Genomic DNA, 14,319 nt, shown 5'->3' with positions numbered 1-14,319 from the left:
CCGAGATTCGAAATAAAAAAAGATAAGTGCCATAACTACTTCCCTGCTGACAAAACCGTTTTTTCTCATTTTATAGCGGATAACTTCTGTGCTTACATTGTTTGGACTGTCCTTTCGAATCAAAATATTTTAATAAAGTTGGCATTATAAATTCGGCGATAACGTCATATTAATTTGACACTTAATCCCTTCAAAACGTAGACTCGGCCGTATGTCACTGACGTGTTTTGACGGGGGGCGGAAGCGACGTCGAACGTCAGCGACGTCCTCGTAGCGTCGTTTGTTTGTTTTAATAGTTGATTGAGGACACGCGTCCGCCGAGGGCACGTGACCTTTAGCGCTTTGGCCCTTTTATATTGTATGTTTGATTGCAATTATTATAGGAAAATGACGATTTACCAGAGGTACTAAGGTGAAGGATTGAATTAATGGAAAAATAGTATGAGATCATTTTATTATCATTATTACAGTCGGAAAACTCAAAGAATACCCATGAACGATCACATCAATCACTTATTTTGTATTTGCTGTCTTTTTCTATTACAAACGTTTGTTATTTATAGAAGAAGACAGCAAATACAAAATAAGTGATTGATGTGATCGTTCATGGGCATTCTTTTATTTTTCCGACTGTAGTTAAGTTTCTTGATTTTTACAAATTATCTATCTTTTTCATTATCTTCATCAGGGACGTTCAGGTATTACATAATTCAATTTTTGAAGATTTTTACCCTCTCCGCCCCCCCCCCATATAATGCATTGTAAAGTTTTTCTGTACCCCCTCTCCCTACCTAAACCTTACCTATTTTCCACTGACCATTTTTACCTAACGCCTATTTCACACTTTACGACTTTGGTCGTCACGACAAACGGTCGTATGACCGTTTGTCGTGCTCATCGGACTTTCACACTTTACGACAGTATTCATCTTATTGTCGTAGAAAGCACAGGGCGTAGAATGAATCGGGCAAAAATTTTGGCTTTATGGTTAATTTATCGCCGTAACAAAAAAAAAGAATGTGTGTGTACTTTGTACGCACGTAAGAAGTTATACTTCTATTATATGATTTCTTAAAAATAAATATACTTTAAACAGTTTGTTTTAATTTTTTTTAAACACCACACTAATTTTGTGCTTACCGCTTTCAAAAAAATAAAAAAAAGTATAGGATTGCACTGGATTCGAACTCACGACCTCTCGATCTCTGGCCGAATTAGTCGAGGCATTGAAGCACAAAAAAAGGCCTTACTCTCGATTTTTGGCACAGTAAGACGGATTTTAATGCAGTTTGGTGCGTTGGATTCGTGAGAATGTCAGGAAATTTTGTGAACTATTGTAATGAATAAGAAATCTGAAATTGCATTTGTGCATAAGAGAAATTCATTTCAAAAGTGCATTTTGAAATAAGCAATTATTATAAATTTGCAACCCGGTAAATAGTTGGGCAACATCCCGATTAATTATTTTAATTATTTTTAATCATTTATAAGTCCATATAATAATAGTCTAAGATGTCAATAATCTTTAATAATAAACAAAAAAAAATTCCTTATGTGGGAATCGAACCAAGTACTAACGGGTCCGTAGCTAAATACACATAACGCTAATCTACGCAGAGACTTGCTAGACAACGGCGATATTAGGTATAAACAAAACAAATTGGTAAATAAAAATTGTAAAGAAAATTACTACATACTTAAATGTATTATAAAATTAATATATTCCTAAATTTTATAAGAAACATTCGTAAATAGGTATTATTAATATCTATTATTGTTACTAAATGAAATATAAATATTTTGACGTTTCACAGTTTGACAATTCACTTTTAACTGCAGTGCCTTAAAATGTTTAAAGCACCGGTGCTTTAAAGTAGCATTTTTAACGCTACTATGGAGTGCTATAAATTGCATTTTTAATACGTTTGTGGAAAAATATATTTAAAAACACTAATATATTCTTTTCACACCTTTTCTGGACTGATAAATACATAAATTAAAACATTTAGTAACGAACTCCATACTGCCTGTGTGCGCAGATTACTAAAATTTCATCCTCAATGAAATCGCGCCTAAAGAAGTATAACTTCAAAAAGGCAGTATAACTATTAACTAACCTTTGTTGTTTCTCTTCCCACAAATTTTAACACGCAACAACCATACATTACATAACCAAACCGTCAACCGTCCACACCACAGCTGTGCTACAGCTGCCATATTGGATAATTTTTGACATGCCATTTGAACATCCAATCAGAACAAAGTTATAATGCGCATGCGCCCGGATCATAGGTTTTAACATATAAAAATTCACCCTCATATCGCGCGTAAAGAAGTATAACTTCAAAAACAGAGACGTAATCGCCTATATTGGGTGCATCCAATCAATCGAAGAAGAGAAGTAGGTTTATATCATACACTTTTTGGAGATTTAAGAAATGACCAAAATAATTTTTTTAATTATTTCCGCATGTCAGTGACATAGAGTTTCCTCGCCCTTTTCGGGCGTTTCGGATCTTTTGGGATCTTTTCTCCTTCCATGCATCTTTGCATATTGTCCACAGCCAGTCTTTCCCTTTCTCTCCTAAAGATTTGATCATTTCTGGTGGAATTTCATCCTCCCCTGGAGCCTGGAGCTTTACCTACTTTTAATTTTCGTATCACTTCTACCAGTTCTTCTCTTGAAATCTCTCTTAATTGTTCCCCCATGTGATTTGTTTCTCTCAGCCTTTCTTGCGGCCTACTTCCAAATTTTTCTTCATACAAGTTCATCAAAATACAAAACATTAAATTACATAAATGTTGTTTTTGTTCGCACTGATCATTTTTGTTTATTAAATTAAATGCTTGGTTTATATTAAGGATTCTAGTCCAGTAGCAATATATGTTGTATAAAAATATATAGAGTCCTTTTCATAGGCATTTTTCAGTGCGTCACAAATGATAGAAAGAAAGGTAAATCCGTGATAATACACATTTATAACATTTATTCTAACATGAAATTTTAGTTAAATCTGACAGTTGTCACATTTTATTTGCAATTTGCATAAAAACAAATCAATTGTGTTTATTCCATTTATAAAATGGTATTTTCTTTGATTTGTATAGTCTTATAAATTGTACAGGTTATATTCGTAGATATATTATATAATTCATAAATAAGTTTTTTTTCGATTATAGCGCCATCTATCGACAACTAGAATACATGTTATAAATGTCTGTAATCACAGACAACAGACACAGACCTTTTTTCTGTCACATACAATTTAATGCGTTAGAAAGGAATCAAAAAACTGTGACGCACTGAAAGATGCCCATGAGAAAAAGATTACCTATTTTGTTAATAAATACAATTTAATTAGTGAACAATTATTATTATTGTTATTAGGCTCAATTTTCATCTTTCAATATTTAAAACATCCGTCTAAAAACTGATTTTATTTTATACCGATTATATTATTATCTATACATATTTAAATAATCATTAATAAAACACGAATATACATATTATATCTACGTTTATGTCTTTAAATTATTAACAACAAATTTTAGATATTCTCGATGAAACATTTATGATTTAATTTTTATAATGGAGTACATTTATAATAATGCATTTTACAATAGGGTCTATTTCTCGGCACTTTGACAAAGTCCTCACAAAGTCTATTGAAATTTTTGTCCTCACAATAAAATAATACCAACCAGACGCTTACCTATGTATTGTATCTATATAGGTAAAAATTCCTATCTATATTATTTACCGTTATGTACGTGCCGCTGGATACTGGATTCACTGGCACTACACGACTATCTGTCGTTAAGTATAAAATCGAAATCATATTTTTTATATACCTCATATAAAATTACTAAAATTTGATATATGATGGTTGCATCATAAATCTTAGACCATGAAGAGCTTTTTATGAAGAATAACTTTTCTTCGTCAAATTAAAAATAAAAGAAATGAAAATGTTGTTGGTATCCATAATTTGAGAAAAATCTTCAAATATTTTTTTCCATTAGAAGGATGTAATTGCACATAGAAGACCATAATTTTTTATTCCAAAAAGCATTTCATATATTCGGTTCGCTAAACTCAGACACAACTGGCTAGTGATTTTAGTCAGTAATTTTGACAATTCGACACATAAAATAATTACTAAATAGTTAATAATTACTAAATAATTAGTAATTTTGCCCATTTTGCCAAAATTGGCAAAAAACAAAAAAAACACCTACTAAAATCACCAGCCAGTTGTGTCTGAGTTTAGCGAACCGACTATAATAACAATTTTCATTGTATAATGGAACAGTCCATTTATCATTAGGTAGTCCCATTAAAGTGGAGGCCGTATACTCCTATAAACCTTTGTAAAGTTATTAGTAAATTATTGCTTTCAAAATATACTCAAATTGTATTTTTGAACATCTTATTTATTTTATATAATAATTAAATTCACTATCAAATGTCATTGATATTTTATTAATACTTAATTTAAAATTTAGTTTGACATTCACGAAATGTCAAACTCAAATGTAAATAACCTATGCTTTGCTTAACAAATTCAGATTAAAAAAACTAGCCTACTTACTATAAACGATTTCAGCTGACGTTTAGTGTGTCGGCGGAAAATAAAAGGATTGTGACGTCACATTTTAGACTTTGAGGTTGATTATCTCGAAGACGGTTAGAGATATCGAAATGCCGTTTTCAGATTTGGATTCAGAAGACAAAACTACATAAGAATCCATCGATAAATCTACTCTAAGTATTGCAGGAGCGGCGACGCAATAACACACAGACTTTGCGGATTTATAAACGAAAATTTTTCGTTGAAAATGGTTTTATCGTCTCTAGAATTATATGAGGAGCTCAGTATCAAAGACGGACAACTCCATTTTTTTCAAAATTGAGTTAAAGGTACAGGCTTATAGGATTTTTTCCGAGGAATCCAAATCTGAATTGATTTAGTTTCAAAAGCGGCTAGAAAATGCAAAAAATTGCATTTTAAAACGAGCATCAGTTTCAGAAACGGACAGCTCCAACTTGATTTTGTAGCAGAATCGGACTACTCCGTTACAGCCAATCGAATGGTAGTATTTCTGTCACGTTGTCATGCGCACTAGAGTAAACCTACTGAGAGTGGGCATTGCGTTTTAAGTTTGCAACAGTTTACGACGTTATTTTTTACCGTTTTTGTGTGTTTTTTAAATATTTTCGAGTTATTTTTCCGAAAATTGCAAGTGAACGTAGTTGAAGCACCTAAAAATTAAGCCAGGAAGAGATTATTTGACAAAAATGGTCAACATTGGGTTCAAAAACCGACAGCTCCAGAGCTGGTTGCAAAATCGGCCAACTCCATTTTCTTTATTGATTTTAGGGAATAAACCATAAATATATTTACATTTTCGTTATTCAGAACTATTCAGAGACGCTAGAAGTATATTCATAAAAAAAATCACAATTGGATGCAGAGAATATAAGGCGCTCAGTTTTTCAGCTTTCCTGAAAAAAGTACAAAATGGAGTAGTCCGTCTTTGATACTCAGCTCCTCATATGTAAAAGTATCTTACTGCAGTGCGCAATTACAGCAATTGTGCGATAGTTGCTACATAAATCTTTCGCCCCCATTTTATGTATTACTATAATGTGTCAAATTGATTTATCAGTTTAATAGTTTTAACGGTTGTTTCTTTTTTCAGATTACAGAAATCAGAGACAAGGTTATAATAACTACCAACATTCATACAACAGCAATTATAGCAACAACTACGGAAATCAGAGCAGTTACGGCAACCGCGGCAACCACAACCAATACGGAAACCAAGACAGGTCTTACAATCGGGATCGGGATCGACAGGGAAGACCTCCAGGGCCCTACAGGGATAGATACGAAACGGGAAACAGATATTCCAGAAGATGAATTGCAATTTACAAAAAAGGTCCACTATATACGAACCTTCGGGTTCTAATACAATACGTTTAGTTTTCGATTAGATATAAGCGAATGAAGCGATGTTTAGTCGCTGAATGACAGCGTAGGACGGAGCAACGGAATTAAAATCGGCGACAATCAGGCACGGTTCTTAAACTTACAACGGTTGCCTACTCCGACTAACCAATGAACATTAAGCCCGCCATTACGTCACGAGAGTACAGTAATTTGAATCGTAATATGATTAATCGGTATTTTTATGTCTAATGTATGGAGAATAGTAAATATAGTTATGAAATAAAGATATTTAGTGGATTATAATGCCTAATTATGAAAATCTGTTGATATTTGGTTGGATTGGTATTCAAAATTTATCAGGAACGGTTGTTCACGTTTATCCAGCGGTTATTGCAAGATTTACGGAAATCTACGTCTTCAATCTCCATTCTACACTGAAAATTTGTCGCTTATACTGAATTTCCATCAAACCTTACTTAGAGAATCAGAATTACTTGTATAATTTATTGTAAGAATTTAAATAATAGGTACCTATTCCACACTACAGCCTGTACCTGCCATTCTAAAATGTCATAAACTTTATTATTACGTTAATACATAATAAAATTTTTAACGTTTTAACCTACCTTATAAATCTATATTCTTATTTAAGCTCCTGCAATAGGTACGATGTACAACTATAATAAATAACTTTTCATGGATAATTCAAAATATGTTTTTACGGGAAACAACACCAAAATTTCAAATACAAAAATATAGAGTAAACTAGGATATATAAGATAAATAATAACACCAATAATACACAGTATACACTCAAAGATCGAAGATCATTACCACAACAAACTGTGATAAAAATGAGTTTGAGTACTCTTGTGACGTAAGTCAAGCATTTAAATGTCCCCATCCCAGTCGGAGTAGGCATCCGTTGTAAGTTAAGAACCGTGACAGTCAGGCGCACTAGCGTGGGAAGTGGGGACCTTAGAATATAAAATAAATCAGGAAGGAGTACAATGCGAAATGACTACGAGCCAGGAAGGAGGTTGCAAATGCCGATGAGCTGTCAGGTTTGCTTTCTATCTCCAGTGACGTACCTTTGAAAGAGGGAAGAAAAGAAATTCTTAACGATTTTATTACATCTTTGATGTTAAACAAACAGCTACAGATCAAGAGAAAATACGTATTAATATAATATTTTGTTGAAAAGTCAGTTAAATAACATTTTTTTATACTAAATAACTTCAGTTAATTGATTGCATATACAGGAGCTTTACCAGATGGTACGCCTATGCACACAGCTGATCCAATACACAAACACCTTCTACCTCGTTGACAAAAACTTATGAGTCATCCACAGACGTTCAAGATGGCCGGTTCTGCTAGAAATTTAAGGTGTTGTTGATATATGAAAGACTCCTTCCTGTTTTTTTATATTCTAAGGTGGGGACCGTCTCTTACTCGACGGCGTACAGTGTTGCCATTTATAGGTCGTATATCTAATTTGAAACTAAACATGCTGTATAATAGTTACGAACGTTTGAGATCTCTAATTTTGTTATGAAATAAAATTATTGTGAATGGTGTGCGTGTGTACACGATCATTTTAGTGAGTTTCTCTTTGTACAATGTTTAAAATAAGATTTTTTAACCCGGTTTTTTTTTCACGACTGGTTTTAACGTACATACTACCAGATAAGTAATTTTTAATACAGTTACATATTTTTATATTTGCCACAGAAATGCTGGTCTCCAAGAGTAGCTTTTCTACAGAACAAGCAGTTCTGTATATGAGGTGCAAAATATATATTTTATATACGATTCTTCAGTGCAATACTGCAACAATCCAAATTTGGTTTGTTTTAATCGGTTTTTTTGCTTAATTTGTCATTATGAACGTGTATGGTTTTTACTACAAAAATATGGTTACGTCATTGTCACCCCACACAACTAGCTCTATACATGATATGCAAAATATATATTGTATATGAGATTCTTCAATATACTCATGCATCAATCCAAATTTGGTTTGTTTTAATCTACTTTTTTGCTTAATTTGTCATTATTAGCGTGTATGATTTTTTACTACAAAAATAAGGTAAAAGTAAGCTTACGTCATTCAAGATTTCTGACGTCAAAACCCCACAGCGTTGCCAAAACATTAGAATAGTAAATAAGTGTCGGGAATTTTCCAAATATCAACTTTTTAAGAATACACTATCCGCTAGGAGGGTTGACATGGAGGGGATATTGACATGTCGACAGTGCTTCTCGTGGTGGCATAATTTGTAAGCTGCCCCCCACTTTTTCTTCACTATATTTTCTTACCTTAGTAATGAAATCCACCTCTCCTTTTCAACCAGATCCTTTGGAAACAAAGAATCTACATATCCCTCTTTCACTATGATTGTCTAATCTATTTAATAAATATTATTATTTTTCTTAGTATAAATTAAAACAGTTATTTCATAAAATTTATATTATTAATAATAAACAATGTTTTTGATTATGTAATCAGTATAATTCTAAAATTCTCAATATAATCACGATTATATTTTTCTTATTATAATACCGTGTTGACACTTGTAGAAGATCGATCATTCCGTATGGGTGTCGTATATTTAGATGTGTTTAAATCTATGAAGGTTGATGTTATGAAAATTTTAACGATAACTGATGTAGCCTGATTCTTGTAGTAAAAAAAAACCATGACCTCGATTTATGACCCGTCGCTTCGTTATCGAACGTATTTGCTTCGTATCTGTTTAGTGTACGGATAGCGCATGATCGATAACGAAGCGAAGGGTCAAAAATCGAGGTCTATATTTGCTGTGAGCTCTAAGGTAGAGGGGATATTTAAAAGTTCGTGAGCGCCAGTAGTGATAAGTCGGTGAACTTCGGTTGGAAATTTGACATAAATGTCAAAAGGATGAATTTAAAGCATTGAAATTAAAAACATTAATAGGAAAAAATATTAGTTGGCCAGAGCTGTAGCATATATTTTTACCTTAAATATACATACGTTTAAAATACTGAAATTTGGTTTCTTAACATTTTATAATATAATTAATCTATTAATCTAGCGCCATCTACACGATAATTATGAAAGTATCGAAAGTACGAAAGAAGGAAACTAATATTGGCAGTCAGTATAACGTTAAAATGGTAAGTAAAATCTTAAAAGAATAATCATAATGAATCATAAATTACTTCTTTGCGTTGTAAATATTACACGGTAAGAATTAAATAATGAGTTTGAAACAATTATTCGCTATTATTGGTAATACTTTTCTCATTCAAATTTCCAACCGAAGTTGCACTAGTAATCCGCTAGTTGGCGATACCAGCGAAGTTCACAGCGAATAAAAACTGTCTTCTCCAATGTTAATGCCTATATATCTGCAGTTTTCTATCGCTTCTTGCACATGAATTTTAAACATTGTAAGGAACAAGCGACCATCTCTAAGGCTTTTGTCAACTTTAACACGTCATTACACGCGCTCGCGGCAATTTGCCGCAGTTCCAAAAACTCTCAAAACCCGTCACATAAAAGGAAAAAATAGAACAACAATATCAATTCAGACTTGAAAATAGAATATACACAATTTAATAATATTTGGTTAATTTTAAGCGGCAAATTGCTAACAGGCGTGTACTTGCGTACCAAACATGGCGCTCGTAATGACGTGTTAAACGAACTTGTAAAGTTGTTTCAAGTTGACTAGAGAAACCAATACATATCGCACCTCTACAAATATGTAGTGTCACAACTCAAAAAAAAATAAAAACGGTTTTATTGCACCAACAGTTTAATAAAACTACAAAATCTTATCTCACAACGTGTTACGTTTATAGTTCAAGTATTTCTCATTCATCATCATCATCATCACACAGCCAAATTTGTCCACTGTCGGACATAGGCCTCCTCAAGATGTCTCCACCCTTCTCTGTCCTGCGCAGCTACAATCCAGTTTGTCGCTATTCTTTTAATTTCGTCGGTCCATCTGGTAGGGGGTCTTCCACGACTTCGCTTGTCTGCCCTTGGCCGCCACTCTAAAATCTTCTTTGTCCATCAGATGGACAAAGAAGATTTGTCATTAGATGACACTAAAAGTATCTTTTTATTGAGTCATTATATGATTAACCAAAATCAACGATGCACCGAACATAAACAGTGTCACATATCGACTTGTGGAAGGCATTTGTCCATCTAAGATGTGTATAAAGCATCGTTTGTCGAGTTAAGACAGTATATGTCGCACCCTCAGTAATATAGAGGCACAATTCAAAAAAGTAGATTTTTGGAAAATCGCGTTTAAAGATTCTGGTTTCCAAAATTACAGCTATTTTTTCAAATATCATGCTTATTATTTAAGTTATAAATGAGAAATTTTGCAGATTTGTTATTTGATAATTGCACTATTAATAGCGATGAGAAAAAAATTAATATAAATAAATTCCATTAATTACATTTCAAGTTAGTCCCATATAGTACAAAAAAACATAACAGAAATAAGGAACTGTTTAAGTTTGATCCCTTATATTATTAATACCCTGTCACTGTTTATGCAAAATGACGATCTATTATGAATTAGACCTATTTATTTATTATATTTTGCATTATATAACGGCTCAACTAAAATGTATTCTATATAATACAAAACGTTAAAACACAAACTAGCCAGGATTTTCGTCATAGAAAGACATGTTACTGATTGCTCCATTGTAGCAGTAAAAACCAGAGGGGGCCGGGGAGAGTGAGAGAGAGAGGCATAAATATATTTACCGAACCATTCATGTTCTTTTTCTCCCTCTGTCAATGCTAACCGGTAGAGAATTTCATTTTGTGCCCATATCATTCAAAATCACAATTAACACAAATTTTGAGTTGAGCCCTTATATTACTGAGGGTACGATGTGATTACTTTATTCAAAACAATCTGCGTATGTGCTCAAGAAAAGTGACACATTTATCACTTATTTGTCTTTTTTTTTTCAGTACTTTGTGTTTAATGTTGTTATGTACTTATATTTAAAGTTACATCATTAAAAAGTATAAGTCTGTTAACCAGATAATTATAATGATATTATGTTCTCTACTGCAAGAGCCACTTTTGATAAATAACATTTCGTAAATGTTTCGGTATTTTATCTGTATAGTGTCACAACTCAAAAAAAAATATGTTTTTTTAAATTTTTTGCAGCATTAATCACTATTTTGTAGAGCTTCAAAAACCTTTGTACCTGACTAAAATAGTTACACTAATTTTAATAGTTTTTGAACTAAAGCCGGAAAAGTTCTAGCACAAATTTTAAACATTGTTTTCTATATACGTTGCTTTTTTGACTTGTGACACTGTTTGAGCGGAGGTGCGATATGTAGAGGCGGCTTATAGCAAGATTTGGGCGACTTAAAAACAAAACAATAGACTTTTTTCGTTGGTACAGTATTGCATTGGTGCTTCGAATGAACCACGCATTGCAATTAATTTGTAATGATAAAAGGTAGGAACTTTTTTCAACAAAAGTTAGGAGTTGAAAGAAGCAGTAATTTAATGTGTTTGTCAAATTGTTACAAGGTGTTTGGAAATAAAGTGTATAAAACAAAACTTTTTGTATTGTACCTCAAAAGTATCTTTTGTCATAAAAATATAAATAAAAATTATAGTCTCAAATATCTGTTTTATTGGAATCATAAGGGGTGCTGTATTATTGTTAATATAAGGCAACATCGGCGTGGAAATATCATATCTGATAATCATAAAAATAAAATTGCAGAATACACTAGAAAAAAAGTTGAAAATCTTCAGGACTAGACAACAAAGTATTTATACCAAAAAATAATAGCAGAAAAATGCAGAAATACATATGGTATGCGTATGTATGCATACGCGGTACGAATAGATTATTATTTTTATAAGTTTACGGATATGTATTTAAAACATATTTTTTCACCTAAAATAGTGTTCTGAAGCTATTTCTTTGTGGCGTTTAAGTAATTTATTATTCTAAATGCGAAAAAATTAAAAACTGATTTTATTAACTTCCATTTCGAACGTCGTTGTCAAAATACAAAATATTAATAAATTATGTTGCTTAGTAAAAACAATCTAATAATTGCCATATGAATGAGTTAGATTAAATTATATTATTAGAAGAATTTTTTTTTACTAAGCAAAGCGATGGAGGCAAGGAAAGCTAGTAAAAATTATAGTAAACATCTTAGACTTCAGAAAGAAGCTCTAGACTCCAGACGAACAGGGCCGCGCCGTCCACGTGTGCAATGTGTGCGGCGCACACAGGCGCCAGCAATTAAGAAGCGCCACTAAAGTTTTCACAAATTTTTTAGGTGGTCTAAATAACACTTACCCATTTTTTTCAGCTTCTACCAAACGGGATATTATCATAAAACAACACTTTGCAAGTCTGGCATTAAAGCATTTACCTAATACACGCTGGTCCAGTAGAATTGATGCTTTAAAGCCATTATACAAAAATTTGTCAGAAATTTATTATACTTTATAGATAAAATATCAACATTTACATTCATATCAGTTGCTCAGTCTACATACCTATATGGTATAAAGTTCTGATGAAAGTTAACTTTGTTAGCCCAATTTTTCAATCAAAAACAATGAACATAAAATGTCATACAAAGTTAATTTTTTTTATTGTGTTCTCGAGCATTAATATCAGTAAATGAAAGATTTTCATATTGGAAAATCATGTTAATTCTTTTAAATTTGTAGTATATAATTTGAACAACAGTACAATTACAACTTTTGCATAGAAATTTGAAAAAACTAAGATTTAATGATCATCTTGGATCTAGATATAGAGGGAGACGATTTGGTTGAAACATTATATGAATTATACAGCTGCAGCCTTTGTTAAAAGAATTAAATAATGATGTTTGTAAAATTTTAAAATATATACTTTTATAGGAATTAACTGTTTCTTCTTCTTGATGTGCTTATCCTTGATAAATGTTGGCGATCATCATGGCAATCTTTATCTTAGCTGCAGCGCGGCAAAACTGCACCGATGTTGTGTTGAACCAGGTTCTGAGGTTTTTAAACAGGATATTTTCCTTCTTTCTGGACCTTGCTCTCCAAATATTTTTCCTTGCACGATGGCTTGTTGGAGGCCATATCTGGATTCATTTCGCATAATGTGTACAAAGTATTCTAATTTCGAGATGTGAAGGTGGTCAGTAGTACCTCTCGGTTCTTCTTTATTTTTCTGAGGCCCTCCTCATTTGTGACCCGGTCAGTCTACGGGATTTTAAGAATTATACGGTACAACCACATCTCAAAACTTCCAATTTTCTGCACATATCTTCTGCTTCCGTTTAGTAGAATTACTTTTTCAGTTTCGTTCAAAGCTTCGATAAAAAATATTCTTTTAAAATAGAGACTGAAAATTAGAGGGTACAAAATACAGCCTTGCCTCACTCCACGCATGATTTTTACATACTGGGTGTGTTCACCTTCAACTCTGAGGTTTGCAGTCTCATTCCAGTAAATGTATCTAAATATTTTCAGATTTTGGTTGTTAATTCTTGCTTCTTTTAGCATTTACGTTATTTTGGCGTGCTGTACTCGATCAAACGCTATCTCGTAATAAACCAGACATGCGTATATGTCGCAATTGACGTCTCTGCATTTCTGGGATAACACTTCTATTGAGAACTGGAATAATACTTGAATTAACTTAAGTTTACCCAAATTTAACAATAGCTCTTCGCATTTTGCCCATATCTGTTGGCACTGCTGAACGATCTCTTTCTAAACTGAAACTTATAAAACATAATTTAAGATTGACCATCAGTCAAGGGCGGTTGACAAATTTATCTATCATCTCTATAGAATCGTCAATATTAGATGATATTCACCATGTTATAATAGTTATTTATGAAACAGTTCGTGTTTCACAAAAAGTATGCTTTTTGCGAACGTATGCGATTTTTAGAGCACGCGCTCCGTTGTCGCTCGTGCTATAAATCGCGTAAGTTCGCAAAAAGTACTTCACGCACAGTTTCATACAATAATTTATCTACGATAAACAAATAAAAAAAGCTGTAACTCTTCGTCACTGGAATTCATTTTTATTCTACAATTTTTAGAACTTTGACATTTAAAAATTCTAACTACTTTCAAACCACAAAACTGTCAAAAGTTTTGTTGTAATTCATTGCTCATATTGTCATCACCATGACATCGCGAAAGTTAAGGATTGTCACCATGACAACGCGAAGGTTAAAACAGTGCGAAAAAGTAAATCCCATTTAAAATACATTGTTACTTCACGCACACTTTAAATCCTTCACGCACTGCTATCTATGACAGTTTTCACAAACTAAAAACTTATA

At 32.5% G+C, this 14,319-nt stretch overlaps 1 protein-coding gene across 1 annotated transcript in view; it reads left to right on the top strand.

Moving 5' to 3' along the window:
• LOC126886848 (5'-3' exoribonuclease 2 homolog) overlaps positions 1–11,623 on the top strand; it is a 97,391-nt gene extending 85,768 nt beyond the window's left edge. The window contains exon 13 of the mRNA XM_050653945.1: positions 5,704–11,623. Coding sequence (XP_050509902.1) covers positions 5,704–5,924 — 221 coding nt within the window. The 3' untranslated portion in view covers positions 5,925–11,623. The remainder of the gene's footprint in view (positions 1–5,703) is intronic.
• The last annotated feature ends 2,696 nt before the right edge of the window (positions 11,624–14,319 follow it).

This window comes from Diabrotica virgifera, chromosome 6, assembly GCF_917563875.1.
Source record: "Diabrotica virgifera virgifera chromosome 6, PGI_DIABVI_V3a".
Taxonomy (NCBI): domain Eukaryota; kingdom Metazoa; phylum Arthropoda; class Insecta; order Coleoptera; family Chrysomelidae; genus Diabrotica; species Diabrotica virgifera.
The sequence above is the reverse complement of the archived record's forward strand: the minus strand, read 5'-3'. Positions and strand labels throughout refer to the sequence as shown.